This window comes from Fringilla coelebs (genome assembly GCF_963513975.1).
Source record: "Fringilla coelebs genome assembly, chromosome: 15".
Taxonomy (NCBI): domain Eukaryota; kingdom Metazoa; phylum Chordata; class Aves; order Passeriformes; family Fringillidae; genus Fringilla; species Fringilla coelebs.
The window spans coordinates 5,240,509-5,265,326 of record NC_140041.1 but is presented as its reverse complement, the minus strand read 5'-3'; the positions used below and the strand labels follow the sequence as shown (position 1 = coordinate 5,265,326).

The 24,818-nt window shown below is 40.9% G+C and overlaps 1 protein-coding gene across 6 annotated transcripts in view; it reads left to right on the top strand.

The window, feature by feature from the left end:
* Positions 1–24,818, top strand: part of TENM2 (teneurin transmembrane protein 2) — a gene marked incomplete at both ends in the record, with an annotated part of 473,693 nt that overhangs the window by 409,193 nt on the left and 39,682 nt on the right. For all 6 annotated transcript variants that reach the window (XM_084215965.1, XM_084215964.1, XM_084215963.1 and 3 more), the window contains 2 exons: positions 10,571–10,717; positions 21,448–21,658. In XM_084215965.1, the coding sequence (XP_084072091.1) occupies positions 10,571–10,717; positions 21,448–21,658 (358 nt within the window). The remainder of the gene's footprint in view (positions 1–10,570; positions 10,718–21,447; positions 21,659–24,818) is intronic.

The window sequence follows — 24,818 nt, the reverse complement described above, 5'->3', positions numbered from 1 at the left end:
CTAAATTTGTTAATATTTCCATTCCACATGAAAGTTGGGGTTTTTTAAAATACAATTCGGACAATGTTTATTCCAATCTAATTATATCCCCATTCCTTTTAATCTTTCAATCTTCCATACACAAAGAATATGCTAAGTAAAATCTGTCATCTTTGACCAGTATTTGTGTTTCCAGTTACCATGAAATTCCTAAGATCCTCATTAACTAATTTAAAAGCTTTTACTGCATTAAAATTTTAAAGTATGAGATGCTTTGTAAAGGGAAATATTTATTCAGCAGAACTGGGGGGATTTAACATGTGTGCCTTCCATTGAAGACTGCATCTATTTACTCAACTTTTATAGTTACAGTTTCCCCTACTTATTAAGGATTTTTGTCAGAAATTCTGATATTAAACACTGCAGTTTTAAAAATTCCTAGTAAGTTGTATATGAGGTTTCTGATTTATGAAATGAAATTCCCATTGATACTAAAAGGGAGATTTAATGAAGTTATTTGCAGAATATGTCCCAAGATCTTAATTATTTATTTGCTGTATTTTAATGCTTGAGATAAAAACGTAATGAAATGCGAGGAGGGATGTCACTCAAAAGTGAATAAATGACAGTGAACTGAAAAGGAAAATGTCAGTTCTCATCAGTATTGCTTCTGAATTTTTGTCCTATGACTAAAGATTACAGGTTTATTAAAGATGAACTTCCACAGGGCTACTGCTACTGATCCCTTACTTGAATTAGGTAACTTGAGCCCAGCCTAGGAAATAATTACAGTTGGTAAGGGGTTTACTCCAGAGGGAGAAGCAGGTGAGCATGCTGGAGAACCCATATACAAGTCCAGTGCTGACAGATCTGTGCCTTGAGGAGCCAGGCTGTGTCACTAAACTGCAGGAGAGCTTTTCCAGTGAGTGACACCATTAAAAAGGATTTTTGCAGAAACTTCCTGAGTGCTTACAGCAGTTATTAGAGTAAATTGGATATGCACTGTGCTTGATTAAGGATATTCCCACATACATGTTTACCCTGAAAGCCAGAGCTGTCCCCAGGTTCTCTTTGCTGGATTGTGATCTGTGAGATCTCACAGAGCCAAACTGCACTAAGCCTTGGGGAGGAACATTCTGGTGTCACCTTGGCAGCTGCTGGTGGCACACCAGTGGAACCTGCTGGAACTGCTCTGCAGCCTGAGCCCAGCAGGTTTGTCCTGGTGCTGAGCAGTGGGAAAGGGCTGCACTCTGCTCAGGTTCACAGCTCTGAACAAATGGCCATTAGCTAAAGGAAAGCCTCATTAATATGGTTCCAACAGGCTCCTTGAAATGTGCAGGCAGATGAGCTAAAAACAAGGGACAGTAACACCATACCCCACTGAAATTATGGGAAACAGGCAGAGTGGGGTAACCCAAATTCTGGTTTTATTTCAACACTGAGGATCAATAATGCTGCTCTTCAGGGAAGTCTTATATTCTGTTACCTCTCCCCTGGAACTGTTCTAAGTGATAACCTGGATAGAAAAGAAAAAATTTCTTTGACACCTGTTTGTTATGTTTACAGATACTACGAGATACTCACGTGTTCTCAGGATTGCAAAGAGAGGGTTAATTACACAGAACTGTAGAAAATTGTCTTTTAGATGTCTCTTGCATTGACTAGAGATTTTCTTTTATTACCATTATTATTATTACTATTATTACTATTATTACTATTATTACTATCTTTATTTTTCTTTTTGTTATTATTTGTTATTGGAAATTCCTTTTAACTGATCTTTGTTTCTGCTTTCCCTTGTTTTGTTGGACTTCTTAAACTAAAGCAAATATCCTGACAATACATAGCTCTGCACTTTTTTGCTTGACATGAATCAGTGGATGGAGTTTATTAATTCAATATACTGATTGTCCTGGTCACACAATCCTATTGGAGCTGGGGCAGAGTGGTCTCAGATTTCTTGGCTTCATCTCTCACTCCCTTACCTTGTGTTTCCCTTCCTAAGTGCTCCTGGCAAACAGTCCCAGTGGAAGAAGTGACAACCTGCCTGCCCTGGGATGGCTTAAAAACTGTCAAATATAGATGCAAGGCAAACAAATTAAAAGTATCATTGGTGCTTCTGGTGGCTTCTAGAGAGAAATGGAAAATAAATGCTCTGCCCAGCAGCAGAAAGACTTAAGTATTCGTTCCAGAGAATTAAGGACACTTCTGGTGAGGCGAGGGGAGGAGCAGAGCCATCGGTTGCCTGGTAGTAAATATGTTTAATGTAAAGCAAGCAGAGCTTAAAGAGCTCGTTTGTCTTCCACATTTCTTCCAAGTGCAGATTAAATACTCTTGGCTTTCTTGGGGGTGAGATGGAGAAGATGAGCTCCCTTGTAGATCAAAATCACTTTCACAGATTTATTTAGTGTTTAAATATCAAAGCAAATGGCTAGATCTGAAGGATTAGGATGTTTCTTCCTTTGCCACGTAAACAGATAAAAAAAGGAACAGAAAAATTTTATGCATTTTATATGTTTTATGCATGCAGGATTTATACTGGTTCATTTGTGAGCACAACATTTTTATTTCTGTAGCTTTGATTAGTTATTTGTGCAGTTGGTAGATATAAGAATTGGAAAATAGTATGATATTCGTGAGGCTTATGTATATTGACAAGGGGTGCAGAATGGTGCCTTGCACTTTAGAATTAAAGGGATGTTTATAAAGTATACTTTATGTACTGAAATATTCATCCTCTATCCTATATCTGCCAAACAACTCAGCATACACAAACACTCACATAACTCAGAATACATTGCTTATCTATTTTAATTTGTTTTGCATACATTGCCCATGTGGTGGAATACTGCTCCTAGGTCATGAGCATTATTTCATACTTTATATTTGTTTATATTCAAACTCCATAAATTCTAGCCTTAACAGACATGTGAGATATATTTATTTTAATATTCAAATACCCATTATTTTTGGCCACTTGTAGTCATATTTTAATGTCACAAAGATTTAGGATTGCTGCAAGCCAGAAGGCATAAAACATTTAGTGCATTGCTACTATTTTTCATTCCAAACTGTTCCACAAAACTTCCTAAAAACTTCTGGATTTTTCTCTGGCACTGTCTTTGGGTTTTTCTTTTGGACAACTGGAATGTTGGAACTCTGAAATCCAAACCCATGCAGTGTGCAGCCATTTAATGGAATCCATGTGATTAATACTTTAAGAAGATCAGCTGCAAAATATAATGCACACGTCTAAGTAGTGTTTTTTATCCTGAAGGGATTCCAAAGTTCTCTACCAAATTTGAGGGACAGAAGTTACTAATCTGCCACACAGGAATAGAGGAAACTGCCTGCTTCTGTTAAGGCTCATATTTATTCTTCTGTTAGAGATAACCTGCACACTTACACGGGATCAGCATTTGCATACCTGAAAGTTAATTGCTAAATTATAAATTCTATGCAGGCATTAATACCTAATGAATAGCAAGCAATTATATTTTAATAGTGCCTGAGAAAACTGGGATTCCCTGCCCTGAGAATTATGAAATATAAAGCTCTAAAACCCAAGGGATGGTAGATAATTCAGTTTAGGAGGGATGTCAGCAGGTCAACTGGTCCAAGCTCTCCTTCAAAGTGGGGTGGTTTTGAGGTCAGGCACCAGACTCAGGCCCAGAGATTTTGGGGCAGTCTCCTTTCAATCCCCCCTCAGTGCTGTGCATCTTCTGCAGTGTATTGAGATGCTTAAGCAGTTTATAACATCTGCTTGTTCTATAACATCTGCTTGTTCTCACTGCAGCTCCCTGCTTGTGTATCCATGTGTGTGCACAAATCCCACTCCCTCACATTACTGAATACAAATTGAATTTGAAATACTGATGAAAACTACTGTTAAGTAGCACTGACAGAAGGGGAGCAGTTCTGTTTGGTCACTCTAAATGCTAGCTTGGCTTACTGGGCATTTTGATTGACTTAAACTCCTCAATTTGGTAAAGTTTTTTTGTACAGTAAAGGAGTTATGGTCAAAGAAATGCAATTAGCATTTGGAGAAAAAGAGTGTAACATGATTTTTATTTTTTATCTTATTTGGAGGTTCTGATCTAAGGAGGGGAGGAATTAATTCCTTCTCTATGCAATATGTGGAGGATTTATGAAGTAAAAAAGTATTTTGAAGCTAATGACTGAACTGAGAATGTCTTCCTACAAAAATCCTAAATTACATTAAGTGTAGTTTACATTGTAATTACATTGTAATTAGGTTAGCTATTCTTTCAAACATGAAGTCAGTGTTTTGCATGTTACCCTTCAATTGACTGAATTTACACATCCTGTCTGATAGGTCACTTTATCATTATGCTGCCACAAAACTCTTTAAATAGACATTATTTTAGAGATAAATTCAGCTTGAGAAGGCTTCTTTCTCAGAAAGGATATTACATATTACAAAGGATGATGCCAGTGCTTGTATGTGATATCAGAAACATTAATACAATAAAAGATTATGGTTTTGGTAGTAGTTTTATGAATGCAATTTCACCTGGAATTATATTCTAAATGGATTTTGTTACAGCAAGATTAATTTGAAAGACCCAGCTATCTTAAATACAAATTTTTACTGCATCTTTTATATATCTTTTTATTCGGTATATGAATAGGAGTTGGATATGAGTCTTGCTTGAAAAGAATACACTGTTTAACTCAAATGTGCTGGTGGGGTCAAATTTTAGCTTCTGCTCAAAATTTCAGCAAATAACCTGCTTGGCCTCTGGAAGGAGCTGTGTGGCTGGGCTGCAGCAGTTTCTTAACTTATATTTCACATAACTTCTTTGCTCATGCTGGTGCTGAGTTGAACTCATCCCCTGATCCTGGTAAAGCCATGGGGCACAGCTGTGTGCAGGAGGAGAGGTGTCTTTGTGCTCACATTAACAATTTTGGGGTGCAGAGAGAGCCCTGCCTGGCTGTCACAGAGCACTGGGACTTCAGCTTTGCAGAGGCTCCTCAGTGCTGCCCTTCCCTAAAGGCAGTCTCCCTTCCTTCTGGAAACTGTGCATCAGGAGCCCAAATTCTGGGCTCAGCCGAAGCTCTGTGTGTGTACTCAGCATTCTGAGCAGACTTGGATGTTTGGTTGGTTTCTGTTTGGTTTCCTCTAGTCTCAGGACAGTGTAGCACAATCTGTCCCCCTCTTTTCCCTGCCCAGCTGTTGGCAGCTGGGAGGGGTCACACCAAAACTGGTGGCAGAGAGCTCTGTTGGTTGTGCACAGGAGAGAGACCTCAAGGGTGTCTCTCCAAAGTCACAGGAGCCCCTTTGCCTGAGTCACTGAACATGAAGTTGGGTAACATGGAAAGTTCTGGCAGCATTCTGGCAGCAGTCCCTTGTTTACAAGGTGTGAAGCTCTTGTACCCCTGGGGTTTTCTTCAATCTCAAATTTTTGTGTCCTCTACTGCAACATCAGTTTCCCTCTCTTTTGGTGTGTGTCTCTGTATCTTCTTTTTGTTCTTTTCCTTTAAAAAGATGCAAGTGACTTTACTTGAGACTTTTTCATACCAGCAGATCCCTTTTGTGTGGTCTTTACTTCTCTTCTGAACAGTCACACGTTTTTTCTCCTATTTCTGTTTTGTTTGGAGATTTGGATGTTCTCTGAATTCCTGCACTTATCTGTAGAAGACTGGAATTGCAGGAAATGTTATGAAATACATATCCCAGGCAATTTAAGAAATCTTACTTAAAATTCCTAATTATTTATCTGTATAGGAGGTATTGGAGTGGAGGATTTTAGGGCTCTTTAAACATACCTTTTGGCCTCTCTTATTTTTTTCAGCCAGTTCAATAAATACAATTGTAGCTGGGCCAGTCTGTAGTTCTAACTCAGGCATGTATTCATCTGCACAGCACATCTGCAAGTAGATATTTATTCTTTATTTCTTTCTTTGATGTGTAGCTTAAAGAAATACTTAGGCTGCTGAGTAGTTTTAAACTAAATGTTTTCCCTAAATAAATAAGAAGGAGCAAGGCAGCCAGTGAGAGCATGCTGGTGACAAACAAACCCTTGAGTGCCAGGGAGAGGCTCTGCTGTGTCTGAGCCCTCTCTGGAAGCTCTGCTGTGGCACTGGGCTCTGTGCTGCACTGAGCCTGGCTTCATTCTCAGCAATTTGTCAATCAGTGTCACTGCCCTGCCTCAGAGCCCTGGGCTGGTGCCTCTGCACGGCTCCAGCCTGTTCTGGAACTGTCAAAACTCACTCACAGGGCCTCACCTCCCACTCAACCAACACTCTGGTTCATTGACATGTGTTTCATTCCGTGTTTGGGGTTTGAGTTTATTTCAGTTGAAGTATTACTCTGTAGAAAATGACTTGTGCCTGTGCCTCCCATAACACTGTGTCATTTTTATTTGTATGCCCTTTCTTTGGCTTTAACTAAGCCCTGAAGGCTTTGGAATTGAAGGATTAAAAAATAACAATAGCAAATAAAAAGCATGATTTTATTTTCAATGTTGCTAGGTACCTCATTCTGTGTACCTCATTTATTATTAGATAGCTGTAGGCATACCAGCAGCTCACTGAAGGAATGAACAGAAAATATGGAAACAGTGATTATCCTCTAAAATCCAAATTAAACAGGCTATTGTCATTACTGCTTTTATGTCATTTCTCTAAATTCTTTAGGTACCATCATATCCCAGACTACTTTTATTTGCTCCAGTTCTGTAGTTAACAGCTTTAATGAGAAGATGAGGATTGAAATGTAATTTAAATGTTCCCCTTGAAACTCATGTGCACCCTGTGAGTGAGGAAGCACTGTGTGTAGAACAGACTCTTCTCTGCAGTGCTTCTTCACCCACGGGACCTCCTGCTCCAGCCCCAGCTGAAGTCACTGGAAAGGCTCCAGAGAGTGCCAGCAGGCTTTGGATCAGGGTGTGTGAAATGAGGTCATGTGGAAAGATAAACACGAGATATCACATTGCAGATGTAGCTGTGCACATGTGCCCTGAATGGGCAGAGCTGCTGGGAGCCCACTCTGCTGGGAGATGCTCTCTGGAGAATAAATGGCTGATGGCACAGGATCAGAAGGACTCAAAAGACACAAGCTCTTGATTTACTTCTATTTTTCCGTGTACAAAGTGAGCAGAGGCTAAAAGCATAATGCTTTTCTCTAAGTGACTCTGAGATACCACTTAGATTTTTTTTTTCTCCTTCATCTTTCCTATTCTTTTTTTCTCCTTTTCATTATACTGAGAGGCTACCTCTTCCATCAGAGTTTGGAAACTTGTAAAGAGAAAGGTTTCTCTAACTTCTCTTTCCCTGGCTGCCCTTTCCCTTCCTTTTTTTTTGCAGAAAGATTTGCCCCACCATAAGTGGGAGTTCTGATGATTCTGACTGAAACCACAAATTGTTTGGGCAGATTTATGGTTTAGTTTACTTAAAATGTTTGTTTTGGAGTTTAAAGTAGTTTCTGCAAGGGAAAATCCATATATGTGGGAAGCTGGACATGTGTTCTTGTATACCTGAAGTTTGGGAATACCAGAGTAAAAAGGAAATCTGTGCAGAATTTATCCAAAATTGGATTATAATTCTTGGTGTACTGCCTAGATGATGGAAATCAATTTGTTGAGTTCAAAAATGAACTAATCACCATACAATTTAATCTCAGAATAATTTCACTGTAGATGAAAACTGGGAGTATTCTCTTGTAAACATATCCAGCACCCTCCATTTTTGAACCAAGCACAGTCCATATCATGGTGTTTGCTTTCTGATATCTCTCATATGCTCATCATAGATTCCTGATGCAACACTGGAAAATCTTTCTGAAATCTTTCTTGTTGTTTTAATTGTGAATTCATATGTATTTGTAGTAAAGTTCAGCTTCCAATTCCACGGGCAAGCTGGAGATAGAGAGGAGGGAGGCTGCATTAGTGTTTCACCTTCAGCAGCAGCTAGAAAAGTGTGAGACACTCGAACTGCTGTTGCCTGTACTCTGCCTGTTCTGTGAATAAATAGGTTGTCAATCTAGCACTTTAAACAAGCACTTTCTTCTTTTTTAACCTTGCTTCTTGACATTTTCCATTAAGCATGCTGTAATGGAAAAGATGAGGAGAATTTCTCTGCACACCAGGAATAGCAACCTGTCTGCTTAGCACCAAGGGCCCTTTGCTGTGCGGTGACTGAGAGCTCCATCCCACGCTGGATTGCTTCTTGAGATGAGATGCTGATAGCCCTTCCCTGTGTGACTGTGGCTGCCTGGCTCTGGGAGAACTCCCCAGCCAGGCAGGAGGCAGCACACTGCTGAGTGTGGCTGCAGAATGCCGGCAGGCTCTGCCAAAGCAGGCAGAGCTGGGTGTGCTGCCTGCAGTGAGCCTGGCCAGCAGAGGCCATCTGTGCAGCTGTGCCACTGAGCCTGGGCTCTGAAGGCTCCTCAGGCAGGCTTTTTGTCACCTTGTCCACTCTCCAAACCCCTAGATGGCCACCAAGCCCACGAGATATGTGGAAATCCTCTGTGTGCTGATGTTAATCAGTAATAATCTCTGCTCACATGCACCAGTAGGAAGATTTAAACACAGATAGGCAGTGCAATTCCTAAATATAAGCCTTTTTTAGGAGAAAACTGTTATTACTGCATCATAATGGACCTCTGTTTTTAGGGTGGTCTAACAGACTAGAATGCTATATGGATACTTGCTTGAAGAAAGGCAAAACCAGAAATCCATATATGCACATAGGCATGTGCAGAGACATAACCATGCAAACCACCTAATTAGTTGTCCATTACTTAAAGCTGTTTCAAAGCTAATTCATCATTAACTAAATAGATCTTTTAAGGAAGACATTATTGTCCAAGCACTTAGGTCTTACTGTAGTGTACTGCTGTCCCTTCCCTTCCTTCTGATATTTATGCTACTCAAACACCAGGTCTGTCTTTGGAAGGCTGCAGTTAAATAAGCTCTGTGGAGGTAGCATCGTGTTTCCTAGCAACACCATGTCTGTGGCACTGATGCTGCCTTCCCTCTCTTCTCTAAACGCAAAGTCATGTCCATTAATCCCCAGCTGCACTTAAAACTTTTCAGGGATTTTGCTAGCTCCCCACTGTTCATGTTTTCATTTTGCTCAGACGCTGCAAGGCAAACTGCTTCAGTGATTTAATTCTTGTCGGTGCCTCAGTAGAAAACCAACCACATGGGTATATTCACAATTACTGTTTGGTTTTCATTTAAAACAAATAATTTGTCCTACACCGTGATGCCTCCCCTCAAACATTATCATTTTGGTCATTCGAACAACCTGATAAATGGAAGAGATAAACTAAATGTCTTGAAAATCCATTACCTGTGCTGCAAAAGTAACTGGGTTTTTTCTAAGCTAAGATATGTAGTGGCAAAATAACCCTAAATTTAAGTGAAAGAGGCTTTTTTTTTTAATACACAGCAACATTGAAATAAAACTTGTAGGACTTGTTTCTGTCTGCCAACAGCTTTCTGTGTTAACGTGAACTGAATAGTCTTTGACCTCTTGTGATACCAGCCGTGAGTTCCAGGGGTATCACTTTGTTGTATGGGAAGCTCCTGCAGCATTGTGAGAATGAATCTGGGGTCAGAGAAGCTGCTCTCTGACTTCACCTGGCTACAGCCAAGGCAGCTGGGAGGAGCAGGAGGAGACAAACTCAGAGCTGTGGCTTTCTGAACAGGTTTGTAAAATCACACACCTATTGTCAGGCAACACAGCCTTCCTCCTGCTCAAAGAGGGCTGTGAGAGGTTGCCTGCAGGCCTCAAATCTTCTCTCACCCCGCAGACAAATAGCTGTGCTTGTGGGGATTGGGAGTTGATGGGTCTGGTTGTATTTGCCAAGGCTACAGTTTGGTTTTCTTACCTTTTTTCATAATGAATATTCAGCAAGATACTGTAATGTCTCCTGAGAACGCATTTACTTACAGGAGAAAGGAGTTGAGGTATTCTATCACCTATGGACATTTGTTAGAACATGTAAGCAGCTTAGCTAATTAATATTTTCGTTCCTAATTTGCCTCTTGCTATACCATAAGTCATGTCATATTCCTAGTCAATTCAAAACACTCATCTTTGAGGGGATATCTCTTCTAATATGTTTTTTTCAGAAAGTGTAAGATGTGACACCAAAATATAAGTAAACTTAGTGTTAAATAAGTAGGTGTTCTAAAATTACCATCAATGAAGGAAAGTATTAATTAATTTGTTCAAATAGATAAAACTATTTATTTAAACTTTGTGTTTAGACATGTTCTGGGGAATAATGCAAGACTGAGTACAAAAAGTCCTCTGAGCATTGACGAGCTTGTTGAAGAAGATGTGTACACACATACAGAGGGAAAAATAAGAGACAGATCTTGTGTCAGCAGACTGTCATCCCTATCAGGTCGAGGTCTGGACCTTCAGAGGGTTCCTAAAACATGTGTTACAGCAGTAGGGCTGCTGAGCTAGATCCCCATTTCTGCAGGGCGTCCCCTTCCTTTACCAGGCGTTCCTGCCGGCGGCAGGACCGAGCCTTTTTGTCTGCACAGTAACACGGCCTGAGCGCAGCGGGGAGGGGGTGCCCGGGGCTCACCTTGTCCGTTTGTCCTCGCAGATGGCTGTCCGGACCTGTGCAATGGCAACGGGAGGTGCACGCTGGGCCAGAACAGCTGGCAGTGCGTCTGCCAGAGCGGCTGGAGGGGGCCGGGATGCAGCGTGGCCATGGAAACCGCCTGTGCCGACAGCAAGGACAACGAGGGAGGTGAGCCAGCATCCCGCAGGCACCGTCCGGCAGCGTCCCCGCTGCTGGCAGGGGTCACACCGCTGTCCGGCAAAGCACGGCGGGCTGTGGCCGTGCTGGACCCGCAGGGAGCTCCGGCTCGGGGCCAGCCCGGCCCGGGAGGGAGCGGAGCTGCTGCTGCTGGGGCGGGGGATGCTGTTGCTGCTGCTGCTGGGGCACCCGCACGGAGCGCCCTGCGCCCCTCGCAGCAGCGACAGGGACACCGTGCTGGCTGGCCTTGTCCTCTGCTTGCTGTGCACTGCCCCTGCCAGGCTGTCCCCCACCCCTGCCAGGCTGTCCCTTGCTGCACCATGGCCCCTGCCAGGATGTCCCTTGCTGTGCACTGCCCCTGCCAGGCTGTCCCTTGCTGTGCACTGCCCCTGCCAGGCTGTCCCCCACCCCGGCCAGTCTGTCCCTCCTGTGCACTGCCCCTGCCAGGCTGTCCCTTGCTGTCACACTGCATAGCCCCCATGCCAGGCTCTGCAGGGCTGAGTGACATGCAAGGCTGACATCCCTGCTCTGTTCTCCCTGCCCTGTGTCAGGCATATGGCTATTAAATATAGGATGTGTCCTGTGTTTCCCTTCAAAGATGTTTTCTGGGTTTTGTTGAGCCTTCCATGGTGGCCTGAAAGCAGTTCTGAGATGTTGTGCTTTCTAAAGAAGAGTGGTTAATTTGCTCCTTCATTTAAAGGAACTTCTTGTTCCTTTCAATATAATGTCTTTAGAAAGTCCCATAGATTCTTTTTCATATGCTTCTGCTCTCTGCTATAAACCAGCTATTTTCTTTTAGACTCCTTCCCTTTCCTTTGGCCAATAATTAATCTAAAGAAAACATCCGCTGTTTGCTGATTAATAAATATTTTATAAATGTATTTCCTAAAACTGCAAAGCAACATTGGGCTGTATCAAGAGTAAAATTGTCATTAAGCTGAGTGCTTTAATTTAAGTAAGTCCCAAAGTGAGGAACAGGTGTATTTGGTTTTGATTACATGATATTAACCACAGCTGAATATCATCAACTTGTTTTAATTTGTAAATCCTCTGTTAAAAAAATCCTTGGTTTCACATGCTCAGCGCTTACAAAAGTATTTTAGAAGTTCAAAAGCTATTTCAGTTTCAGGGAACTAGAACTTGCTTTATAGCTGTTACTGAATTATAGAAAGCAGAATCTAACTGCCAGAGAACATTAATTGGCTTTTAAGTATACAACAAAACCCACTAAACTTGTGTTAATATTCAGTGTAAGAAACTAAAAGGTGAAATGCTTAGGTTTGCAGTTTTTACATGCTTTGAAGATTATAAAGGGAAATTTGAAAACAGATGTATTATTAGAATTTCCTCAAAGAAAGGAAAAAGGTTGGAACTCTTATTAGAAAAATTGGACATTATTTTGCACTTGTGAAACAGACAGGCAAGCAGGGGAAAAAATGACCAGTGACACTATTCAGCTGTTCATCCTGATGAAAAACTGTAGAATTGTAAAACTTATTCAAGGAGGAGAAACAGGAGCTCATCAGAAGCAAAGAATACAGACAGAATTGCCATACAACAGATACATAATATTATGAATTAATAATTAATGCAGAATTGTATATTCCCTTATCATGTGAGTTGCATGGATTTTGGTTTGCCATACTAAAGCACCTGAAAGAAAATTAGTTGGTCTAGCTGAAGGCTGGAAAGGCTCAGGGGAGAACTCTCCAGATGTTCTCAGTGTTTGCTTTTTAAGTAATTTTTTTCCAGATTCTAGAGAGGTTACTGGTCACTGGTTCTTGTGAGTGTAAATAGTTTGAAAATTTAAGCTTGATCCAAGATCCAAACAACCTGAGAAGTCCCTTTGACCCCCCTGTTTTCACATGGGTTTTTTTTTGATAAAGGTGGAAATAATTCTCTCATCTTCTGACCCTTTGCTCAGCACGATCATTCCTGCTCTTAATAGGTTCGTCCTTATTAATTCCCTTTGAATGTTTGTATAAGGGAGCTCAACACCTGTTCAGCTGCTGTTTCTCCTCAAGCTTTCCATGCATTCCTGAGGAAACAGAGGCACTTTGAGCCATGCTGTGTTTCCTGCACGCTGCTCCCCTCAGGCTGTGCCAATGCAGTGCCCTCAGTCTCTCCCATGCCTTGGTGGTTTGTGCAGTTTGCTCCATTTTGGGGTTCAGATTCCTCTGAGATGTCCTGGGGTTCTGTCCCATGTGTGCTGGGAGGACAGAGGCATTTTCCTGGTTTGTCAAATTCACAAGAACTACAACAAAACTCAAACACCAATATCATGTTAACCCCTTAATGATTAATATCTCAGAGTGCAGCCCTGCCTTTGCCTGAGATGCACTGCTCTGTACATGTCTGGTTCTGCACACCTGGCCAGGAATCCGTGGCTCTGAGCTCTGTGTTCACAGAGGAGTTTGCAGGAATGGAGAGGCTGGAAGGGTTGTGTGTGTTCTGTGCTTCAAGCTGCACCTTTATGTAATTGTGACTCTCTATATAAAGGAACAGATAAAATTAAGTTTTCTCATTAGACAAAGCTGAAAAGTGTACTATGGGAATCAATAGTAAAGATCCAGCTAGTTACCAGAATGCCAAGTTTCACATAAAATGCAAGTTTATTGGAAGTTAAAGAAATTGCCTCTTCTCCCAGTCACTCTTTTCATTTGAAACTCAGCTGAGTTTATTTGCAGCAAAGTGTTGAACTCATTTGCTGCTCCATTACCAACATTGCTCTGTTAACATAAGCAAGTAGTTCTGGGGTAGTACAGAACACACAAGCTGTTCTTTTGGAAGGCAGTAGGGTAGCTAAAAATACTTTTTTTTTTCCTTTTTCCTAAATAAAGTCTTTTCTGGACAGTTGAGCCTCCTTCCTTTCTGTCCATCCCTGCGTATTGTTAAAATACAATTCCTTCAGCATGTCACCAAAAGGGAACTATCATTTTCTATCTTCTGTGGCAGCAGATTTAACATATTTTGGAGCTTTTTCCCTGTTCAGCCATTCTTATTGCAATTGTATCTCACAATCAGATTCAAATGCCTTGGGCCAAGTCTTCATTTTATGCATGTCAAGGAGAGCATTGCCACTAACTCCAGAGGGTTTCCCATTTGTCCTGCTTTGTCTTATTATCTGCCACAATGCAAACTCCATACCATAGTTCAAAAAGAGAAAAATGAAAGATTATACTTAATATTTTCTTTCCATTTTAGATTAATGTCCTTTCGTTGGTTTATTCCTAGAAGAGGCAGATGAGTCCCCCTCTCTTTTAGACTTACAAATCTTCATTTTAAATGAGATGTCAGTGTGGATTACTGGCATGAATAAAATGTGATTCCAGAGCAGCTAGAGGAGAGAGTCTCCAAAGCTGCTTTCTCCTCTTGGGGCTGTTCAGGGTGAATCATCTGAGGTAACACTGGGAATTTCACCTGCTTTTGCCCTCACCATCACGTGTCAGATCAAGATATGGGCTGGAAGTGACTAAGGTCAGTTTGGAGGGGCTTGGAGCAACCTGGGACAGTGGAAGGTGTCCCTGCCCATGGCAGGGCTGGCCCTGGATGAGCTTTAAGGTCCCTTCCAACCCAAACCAGCCTGTGGTTCTGTGATTCATAATGAACATGTTTAGGGTTACTATGGTGCACAGGCTACTTTGCTGGAAAAAATTGAAAGTCTCTTATTTATCTTTTTTGGTTTTGTTTTGTTTTTCTTTTGGTTTTTTTTTTTTCTGGGTTTTTTTTTTTTTTGGTTGGATTTGTTTTTTGTTTGTTTGTTTTTTCATTTCTCTGTAAGGACAAAGCCTAAGTGAAAAGTAAGGGGATTCTGGCATGGACTCACTTTTAACATCTCTCTAAACTGGAAAGTGCTTCTGTTTTCCAAACCATGTTTGGATTACATAATTTACTCACTGTGGCTGCTTCTAAAGCTAATATCTTCCCTTAATCAGTCCCTCAGTAATCTAATCATTTTTAAGCATCTTTTGGAGGGATTAGAAATAGCTTTATTTTAAGACCTGTAATTGTGATTACAATATATAATCCCCCTAATAGACGTGTATAACCCATTTAATGCCCCGTGGCTTTATTTTAGGAAATTAAGGCCTTTCTGATGGTATTTTGAGGAATGGGAGAGGATATGCTACTTTTTACATTCCTGTTTCTTTTGGCATATTGCACAAGGAAATCACTACTGTGGCTGTTTATAGCCATCATTTTGCAGTAAATATTTTATAATAATTTGCATGTTCCTAAATAGAAAAATGTTTTTAGTCTCCTTAAATTACTTCTGTTTAACTAAATTTCACCTTAGACTTTGCAGCACTTCCAGCTGCATGAGCCAGTGGGATACACAGCAAAACTCAGACGTCTTTCCTAAAGTGGAGTTTCAGTAAATGTTGGCTGCAGTAGATATCCATCACATTTGAGGAATCTTTGTCCTGAGTGTTTGGGATAATTTGGGAGAGAGATTTAAGAATCCTGCCTCTTCAGAGACAGCCTTGGCACAAGCCCATATTGCCCACTGGGACTGTTCTTTCTAGGCTTTTCCTTCTTTCTCTTTTCTCCCACCTTTTGCATCTGTTCAAATTTATTCATTTTTGTAGTTTTTATTGGCTAGAGAGTTAAATTAAGTAATCTCAGAGAAAGAAAAACAGGAAATAAGCAAAGTTGTGCTAAATGTGTTTGTTTCGTATTTGATCAGGATGGAGAGGGCAGGTGCAGGCAGGTTAAAAAGAAATAAATTTTTAAAAAAGCTTCAATGCAATCACTGCTTCTATCACTTCCCAGATCACATTTCTCCTCACAATGTAATTATCTGGACTAAAATTGGTAGGAGAAGGAAAGGAAGCAACCCCTAGCAGTATAGAATACTAAGCCAAATAGAAATGAGGAATTTCTTACTTGTTATGCAAAGTGGCACATTCTTTTTAAAATACATTTTAATTTCTTTTCCGCTTGGCTTTCCAAAGAGAGATGTGCATCTCTCAGAAGGCAAATTTTGCCCTTCAGTTTGTTACTCTATATCTTTAACCCCACCAGGAAGTACAGTTGGTGGTAATTCTGTTTGGCACAATACATTAAAGATAATGAATTAGAGAAAGCCAACTAGCTGCTCCAGTATGAAATCTCTTCAATTCACAAGAAAAATGCATTTCTAGTGAAGTTCACTGTCAGGACAGTGCACTTGACTGATTGAAAGGCTGTTTATTTGAGTTGTCTCAGAAAACTCATCTCTGAAATTAGACAGAAGGAAAATAGAAAGAAAAGCGAAGTGTCTTCCTGCAATAAACATTTAGAAAAAAATTGCTTTTAGAAAATTACAAATCCTGTGACTTGATACTGCATCAGGCTCGTGACATTTAAGATAATACAAGTATTTCACAGCACAAAAGCAAATCATGTAATTTAGCTTGCCTCAACAAGCATTGCCTCAGCAGGGGTCTCTAATTCAGCACAGACAAAAGATTTTATGAAGTTCTCAATATAAATACCCAGAATACTCTTGGCACAGAAAATACCTTTCCCAGAGCCTGTACAATAGTCAGTTGTGGAACATTAAATGCAATCAGGAGCTGAAATCTGTGGTGGATGGGGGCCAGAGGGAGTCACGTGGGCTCAGGTATAAAAGTATCAAAAGTAGGCACTCAAATTTTGACAAGAGCTAATGAGAGTGCTTTTATGTGATTGTGTTACCATGTCAGCCTCTGATCACCTTCACACACATCACCAGTTTATCCCTGTCCCCCTTGGGGTGTGGTCTGCCATACCTCACTCTCACAGCAGGGCAGAAGGCAAAGCAAGGAGCTCAGAGCCTGCAGATTCCATGGTGGGAAAAGGCACCAGCATCCCTGTAGGTGTCCATGTATGCTGGAGCTGGGCAAACATTGTTTTTCTAGGTTGCTCTCACCTTGCAGCCCTTTGGGTCAGCCTGGCTCTGAGCAAGGAGTGGTTTGGAGTCGGAGCCTCAATTCTCCACAGGTTCTGGAGCTGCCCCTGCAGCGGGTTCCTGCAGCTGCTGCTCTCAGGAATGAGGCTTTTCCTGCCTGCCAGAGCTCCAGCAGCACAGGGGAGTGGGGTGGGTGCTTCAGCACTCTCATCCTCCAGGGTACTTTAAAACCTCATTGGGAAGGTTTTTGGGTATTCAAAGGCACAACCAATCTCCAGGTTCATTCTACTTTGCCACAACTTGGGATTTAAAATCCAGCTTGTCCTGAAAGTCAGTTTGGGTTACAAAAATAGTCTGTTGTGCTCACAGTTAGATACAAAAGCCCGTGTTATAATGAATATCCTGATGGTTTACAGGGAGTCTTTACAGGGCTGGAGCAGGAATAGAAGCATTCCCTTTCTTGTGAGCACCAGGAGCTTCTGAGGAATTATTTTGAATGATACATGCCAATATAGATAACAGTAATTAGATCAAGCTACAAAAGTGTGAAAAATTGGGTTAAATATTAGATAAACTTCCTGGTAATAAGATATACTGGGCTGTGGCATAGCCTGCCTGTGGAAACAGTTTTGCATGCAGTTTTAGAGCTCAATTAATATATTTCTGTGCTGGCAGAGAAGGCCTACTCTTTTGATAATCTGATAGAGCATCTCTAATTCTTTCACCTTGGGTATATTAATACTGCACATAATTAAAATCGGTTCATGATAAATTAACTAATTTGCCCTTAGAGTGATCAAAGACCCTTTTGCCCTCAGGGTTTGTAGTAGCTGCTGTTCCCCCCCCTCCCCACCTCCATTTTAATCATCAGTCTGAAATGTTTATTGGAAAAAGAAAAATTTCCAGGAATTAGGCTCTGAAAGTCCCCAGCTCCTGCAGCTAGTGAAGTGTAAGGATGCCCTCTGCTGAGCGTGGGCTCAGGAGTTTTGGGTTGGAAGAATAATTGTCTCCTGCTGGCTACAGAAAGCATTGGCTCAGCAAGTTGGATGTCAGGTCAAAGTTCACTCATTCTGATGTGCATTGTGAACTGAACCTGAAGCACAACCTGCAGGTATTGGAAGAAGTGTGGAAACTGTAGATAATTTACTCATTGGGATTTAAAAACCCCAATAGCTCAAGCATCAGCTTTTTGTAGAAAGGTGTAGCGCCTTTCCACTTCTGCAATCCAGTAACCTGGACATGGTGAGAAATATATCCAATGATGCTGGAGCACTGATGCTGAAAGGTTCTAAATACATTAGAACAGTAATGTGATAAAAATACATCACTGTTCCTCTTGAGAGCTTTTTTAGTCCTTCTAATGGTGGTCAAGAGGAACACAATAATAAAGCAGTCATAAATATGACATGCATGAGTAGGTTAATCTACTTTCAAGTATTTCTTTGAAGTTTTCTCTGTGCTGTGCAGTGAAGTCTGCCAAAAAGCTTGTGGAACAGTTCACAAAAAGTTGAGAATTGTGTGGCTCCATTAGCTAAGTGAACTCTTCAAGAGGGATACCATGCCACTTGCTTCATTTCTGAAAAGATTTGAGAATTCAGAAAAACCACGAACAGCAATGGAGAGCTAATCCTGTGCTGCCAGGTTAAATCAGATCAAAATTTCCTATTTCTTTCATGTCAGTTAAGGCCAAGTCAGGACTTGTGTTGGTCTCAAATTGTTGGAGGAGGTTCAGCACCATCTCAGCTCCCTCTCCAGTCTCCTCTCTTTAGCATGCAAAGTATCAGAGAGGTCACTGCCCACTTGAAACTCAGCTGTGTGTGCCATGAAAAGCAGCAATATTTTGGTGAGGCAAGTGGTGAGGGTTTGTCATTGAATTAACCATATAAATAATTCAGCATACCTGAGGAAATTTGGAGGATGACAAGCTCTGAAATATATATTAAAACCCACAGTACTGAATTCTAATTAAAATGTATGGTAATAGCAGAATTTTCTTTTACAGAAGGTACTTTTTTTCTAACTCTGGTTTTAATCAGCTGAGTCTAATGCAAATAAATGATTCTGTAACAATTTACTTCATATATAACAGTACAATATGGCTGGGGAAATGGGCTGAGAGGAACCTCATGAAGTGCAAGGTCCTGCACAAATGAACCTCATGAAGTGCAAGGAACAACCCCAGGCACAAATGTCACTTGTGTCACTTCTTTGTCCAGTGACTGAGCACTAGAGCAGGGTGCCCAGTGAGGCTGTGGAGTTTCCATCCTAGAAGAAATTTCAAAAGCTGTGTGGGCAACCTGCATCTGGTAATCTTGCTTGAGCAGGGGCCAGACCTGATCACCTCCAGAGGTCCTTACCAATCTCAGCCATTCTGTGATAACAGTCCAGATAGCAAATCAGGCAAATGTGGGCTAAAAGCAGATATATTGTGACAGTAACCACTACTCTTTCATGCATGGAGGCAGAGATTTCAGAGCAGCAAAGTCAATAAGAGCAGCAGCTGTGGATGTGAGCAGCACAGGGGTGTCTGAGCCTTTGATACTGAGCAGCAGTGCCCAGGGCCTGGCTGTGTGTGCTGAACAGACCCAGAGCTCACTGCTGCTGTTGCAACAAGCTGGATCAGCTAGTTCACATGATGTGAAAATATCCTAAATCCTGAATCTTGCCATCTGAGGATAAATTACTACAGGGGAATATAGCCATATAAGTAATAATGTTAGAAAAAGGAAATTGTGTTATGCTCTATGCCTATCTTTTCTAAATATTGTTTTAAGATGCATCTGAGAACATCTGAGTCTGACTTCACAGACCTGCAGCAAAACCTTCCTACATGGAAGGAATCACAGGCAGGTTTTTCCCTGCTGTTGAATGGAGATGTTTGCAGCCCCCCAGGTCCTGAACTGGCAATTCAGAGCAGTTTGATTGCCTGCTTGATTGTTTGTGAGATAACGGTGAGATTGGCAGTGGCAGGGTAATTTACTGAAGATTGCAATGTCAGACAATATCCAAGGGGGCTCGTGAGCATAAAGATGTGATTCACATGACTGACAGGAGCCTGAGGGACTGATATGCCCATTCCAAGTTCATGGTGTCATCACAAGTGTTTGGCTACAGCATCCCATAATCGTCTGCATGATGAGGTCACTACAGGCAGAACTTCTGCTCACCTCTAATAACAGCTATGGCCAAAATATGATGCAGCTCAAATAGGTAGATGTAAATTTGTCAGAGGGAGCAATTTGTACCCTGTGGTTTGCCTCTGTTATTTCTGGTGTGTTGATAGGGTTTCCTTGCCTGGTGGTCATCTGAGAACTGGGTGGGCTCTACAGTGGGCAAAGCTCAGTTTGTAGTTGTAGAGGTCTCACAGGCTGGGGGAGAAGCTGACGAATTCTCAGAGCTTAATAGGAAAACTGCCTTGAGTTATACCCTCAAGCTAATGATGTCCTCAGAACGATTATATAAAGTGGGGAGAAAATTAGATGTAGCAAAACAGAAAGATCCTGCAGCCTTGTTGGAGAGAAATTTAAGATGAATGGAGCTCTTAATGTGAATAGGCGAGTGACCTTAAAGCAACATATAGCTCTCACAACAAGGCAGTTTGTCTGACTTAAATCTCCTTAGAGGCCTGGATGAAACATTGTCAGCATAACTTGGCAATTTTGTTTTTAAATCAGGTCAGGCACAGTCATTTCAGGCGCACAAAATGGGTCGGAAATAAAAGGCTAATTGTAAAATAAGACAGTTTTTTGTAGTTTTAGATTAGTTTTTTTCCTTTAGGTTGGTTTTTTTTTCCCAGTTATCACTGTGCACTTTAAAATCCTGAAAATGCATGAGTCATGCTCTTACCCTAAGGTACTTTTGTCTGCTTCCATACTGGAATGCTCTCTCTTGTGTTTGATTTTGAATGTAGGCCCAGGCCATATTTGTAGTCAAAAATCAGATTGATACACCTTGGTAAAAGTTACAGACATAAGTAGATTGCGCATTGAACTCCTGATTCTTGCCAGAGTAGATGAACAAATGTTTCTAAATTGTTTGAGATGATAATATTTCAAAGCAAATGGTTAATAATTTCTAAATCATAGTAGAGCTCCATTGAGAGAACATATTTCAGTTAAATAATGATACCAAATGAAGAGATGATAGAATTGTTACTATCGTATGTGCTAAAATTATTTATCTAAGTATACAGATTATCTCTCCCTTGATTCCCTTTTAATTTCTGGTGTTAAAATTCTCTTTTTTCTTAAAAATGCATCATAAAAAATACTCTTGATAGAAAACCTAATCTGTAATATGATGACTGAGCCCACCAATTTTGTGACTGATCCTTCCTTGCCAAGCATGCACACAAGTTGTGAGCCAGGTATCCATGGGAGGTGGGAATTCCAGCAGCCCTTCCCTGGGAACTACCAAAAGGGCTACAGTGTAATTTGTGTTTTACTTGGGTAATAATAGCTTTGTCATTCTCTCAAGCTCCTCAAAGAGAGCAAATAAAATCAAACAACATAATTCTCAAGATAGAAAAAATAAATAAATAAAAACAGCCAAACAAGCAAATAACTTAAACAGAAATCTTTTATTGCTTCTGCTTCCTTCTGCCTAATTTCAGCCCTTGACAGATTTCTTGGGATTTATCCTCATCTAACCCTGGTTTACATTAATCATAGTGGTTTTTAAGGAGTGTGCTCCAAAGCCCCATCCTCATGGTGCTGTTGGCATAATTACCAGGTTTGGGGCATGGGGATGCTATGAAAAGTGAACTTTAACAGTTTTTCCCAGTGCCTTAAGCTTGCCATGGGTATTACTGCTCCACAGCTGGATCTCAGTGGTGCCTGTTACCTTTCAGATGGCCTGGTGGACTGCCTGGACCCTGACTGCTGCCTGCAGGCCACCTGCCAGAACAGCCTGCTGTGCCGGGGCTCGCGGGACCCGCTGGACATCATCCAGCAGAGCCACGCCGCCGCTCCCGCCGTCCGCTCCTTCTACGACCGCATCAAGCTGCTCGTGGGGAAGGACAGCACCCACATCATCCCTGGGGAGAACCCCTTCAACAGCAGGTGAGAAAACACCTCCAACAGCAGGGAGCAGCTGGGAACGTGACACCAGTCTGGGTTTGAAAAGCCAGGTGTCTGCTGAGGAAGGCAGAATTCTCCCTTGAAATGGAAAATGTAACCCTGTCACTGACATTTTTTATGAAAAATCCTTTCCTTAGGATTTTTCCTCCTGAGGAGTTGAGAGGCCTCAAGAACAAAATGTGAACAATGATTATCTGCTGCTGGGGAATGCAGCAGGTGGATCTGGGATTGGTCTCATCTGGTTGTTTCTAATTAATGGCCAATCACAGTCCACCTGTTTCAGTCAGTCTGAGCCTTGTTATTCATTCCTTTTCTATTCTTAGCCAGCCTTCTGATGAAATCCTTTCTTCTATTCTTTTAGTATAGTTTTAACATAATATATATCATAAAATAACAAATCATACCTTCTGAAACATGGAGTCAACTTTCTCGTCTCTTCCCTCATCCTAAAACCCCTGTGAACACCGTCACATAACCCCCCTCCCTCTGAATTGGTATAATTTTGAAATTAAGAGGCTCTCAGGCAAAGATATGGGAATAGGAATAACAGTTCTTTGCTAGGAAAATTAAAAATACAAATGTAATAGTACAAACAACAAAAAAACCCTGCCAGAGTGAGAGCAGTCCCTGTCCCCTGTGTGTCAGGGTGGGGGCACAGCCCCATCCCATGGGGGCTCAGCCCTCCTGCAGTGCCAGCTGTGGTTCTGCTGCAGCAGGATCCTGCACAAGGGGGGAGTTTTCCTCTGCAGCTCCAGGGCTGCTGGAGATGGGCCTGCTCTCCCTCTGGGAATGCAGGGCAGGAGAAAGCTGCTCCTCTGGGAATGCAGGGGGCAAAGGCTGCTGTGCTGTTCCAGGGCAGATTGTATCCAGGTAGGAATGTGTGAAATCTCAGATTGTATCCAGGTAGGAATGCTTGGCTCCTGCCCTGGGCGCAGCATCTCCCCACGGGATGATGGAATTTGATCAGCCCTGCAGGGACACTCAGTGGCCATGGACAGCAGAGATCTCCTGGAGGGAGGATGGGCTGTGGGAGAGATAAAGAAAACTGCCCCACTAACAGAAGAGAACTGCTCCACAGATAGGAATAGAATACACACCCCCACTTCCAACCTAAGACACACCAGATCTGTGCATTGCATGGGAAAATTTCTGCCAGTGATTCTGTTTGTGTTTTAACAGGAGGTGCTGCTTGCAGGTGCTTCATCTCGGGCATTGATCACACTGAGGCCACGCTGGTGCAGTTTATGATGTGGCCTCTATTTTATAACAGATTTTTATTAGCATTTCAACAGTCTGGCAACACCCAGAAGAAGGTTTCTTCCATTGAGTAGGAGCTTCTGAGGTTTATATTTTATGAAAACTGCAGTCTAGAGAAAGGGAAAACACTTACTAGTTTCCACTTCATTTTTAATGTAGTGCCATTAGCACAAATTTCAAGAATGGAATAGCATTTCAAATAATTTTTAAAATCCATTGATTTATGGAGTTTTATTATTTCTTCCTTACATAAAAACATTTTACTTGTAGCATTGATCCACCTATGTTTTCTTTTTCTTCTTGTTTTTTTTCTTTTTCTTTGTGTGTTTTCTAAGACTATTAATTATATATTTGCAATGAATCTAAAAGCCAGCACATCATTAATTAATATTTGATGCCATTGTATGCTTACAAGAAGATTGGTATTTATCAATATTAAATAAATAGGTCTCCATGGAAAGATGCTAAGAAATTGATGAGTATATTATTTATGTTCATATCACCAAAGTTAAAACTGAAGAAAGAGCTTCATTTGAGATAACACCCAAAGGATTGCACTTCATTACAGGAAGTTTTCTCAGTCAGGATCCCATGACAGGCCTAGTGGGTGATGTTGAGCATGTCCCTAAATATTTATCTGTGAAGAGAGGATATAATGTTTCTGGATTCACCAGGCAGTGCCCATTGTACTCACCTCGATGCTGTACACAATCATTTCCATATTCCATCAGGAAACCCCTGTTGGATCCTACCCTGTGCAATATAGATTTTATGCTATTCTATAAAATACTTCATGCATGCACACGTGGAGTTGTTCAAAAAAATAGAAAAAAAATTGTTCTGCTTTCACCTTTTTTAATCCTGGTAGTGTTTAAGGCCAGGTTGGACAGGGACTGGAGCAGCCTGATCTAGTGGAAAATGACCCTGCCCATGGCAGGAGGTTGGAACAAAATGATCTTTGAAGTCCATTAAAACCGATTGTATGATTCTATGAATTAGTTCTCTAAACTAACAGGAGCTGAGCAGTTCAATCCTGAGGCTCCATTAAAAAAAAAAACTCATTGGAAACTTCAGATTTTTTTTTAATGTTCCTCATGGTAGGATTCTTAGTTCTGTTTTATTCATCTGAGCTACACTGCAGATTTTAACATATCTTTGCAAATGACCTATTAATGATCTTAAAATTGGCCTTCACCATTAAGTTTTGAAGGTACTTCTGATAATTCTATGGCCCAGCTGCTATTTTTGGTTCCAATTTTAGGTAAATCTAATGTATAGTGTCAAATTGTAAGCTTTAGAAGTGATGGGTTTGTCTTTTAAGACAAAGTGCCACAAAGTTGAACTCCCAACTTCTCCATATACTGAAGCTGCCATTGTCTCAAAAAGTAGCTCCTGTGTTTGTAAGCTGTTTGCTTAGCTCAGTCTGTCATTCCATTGAAAGACATGAAAAAGTGGGACAAAATAAGGGTTTGGGGTTTTTTTTCCAGTCTTAGTTTTAGAAAAAAAAGGTATTTCCTACTATAAAGGAATAGATAACAAAATTTATTGATTGCTAAAGTAGGCAAATCTCAATGATTTTTTCTGTGCAGAAACAAGATTAAATGAAGTTTTCAGGGAAAAAAAACCTAAGTGTTTTTAAACATTTAAATTCCTTTGTAAAAAAGATATACAATTCCTGTATCAGTTCAATTTTTCTGTTACACTTTGAAAAGATTACCAAAGAAAGGTGATTGTATGTGTGACTATTAGTCAAAACATTGCTTCTTGTAAATCCATATTTTAGCTACATTTTAGCTTATTCTAATATCTATTGTGTTCCTTATTTAAAATGTTAGAAATAAAAAGGAATATTATTAACCAAAATATTTTATTCAAATTATTTCCT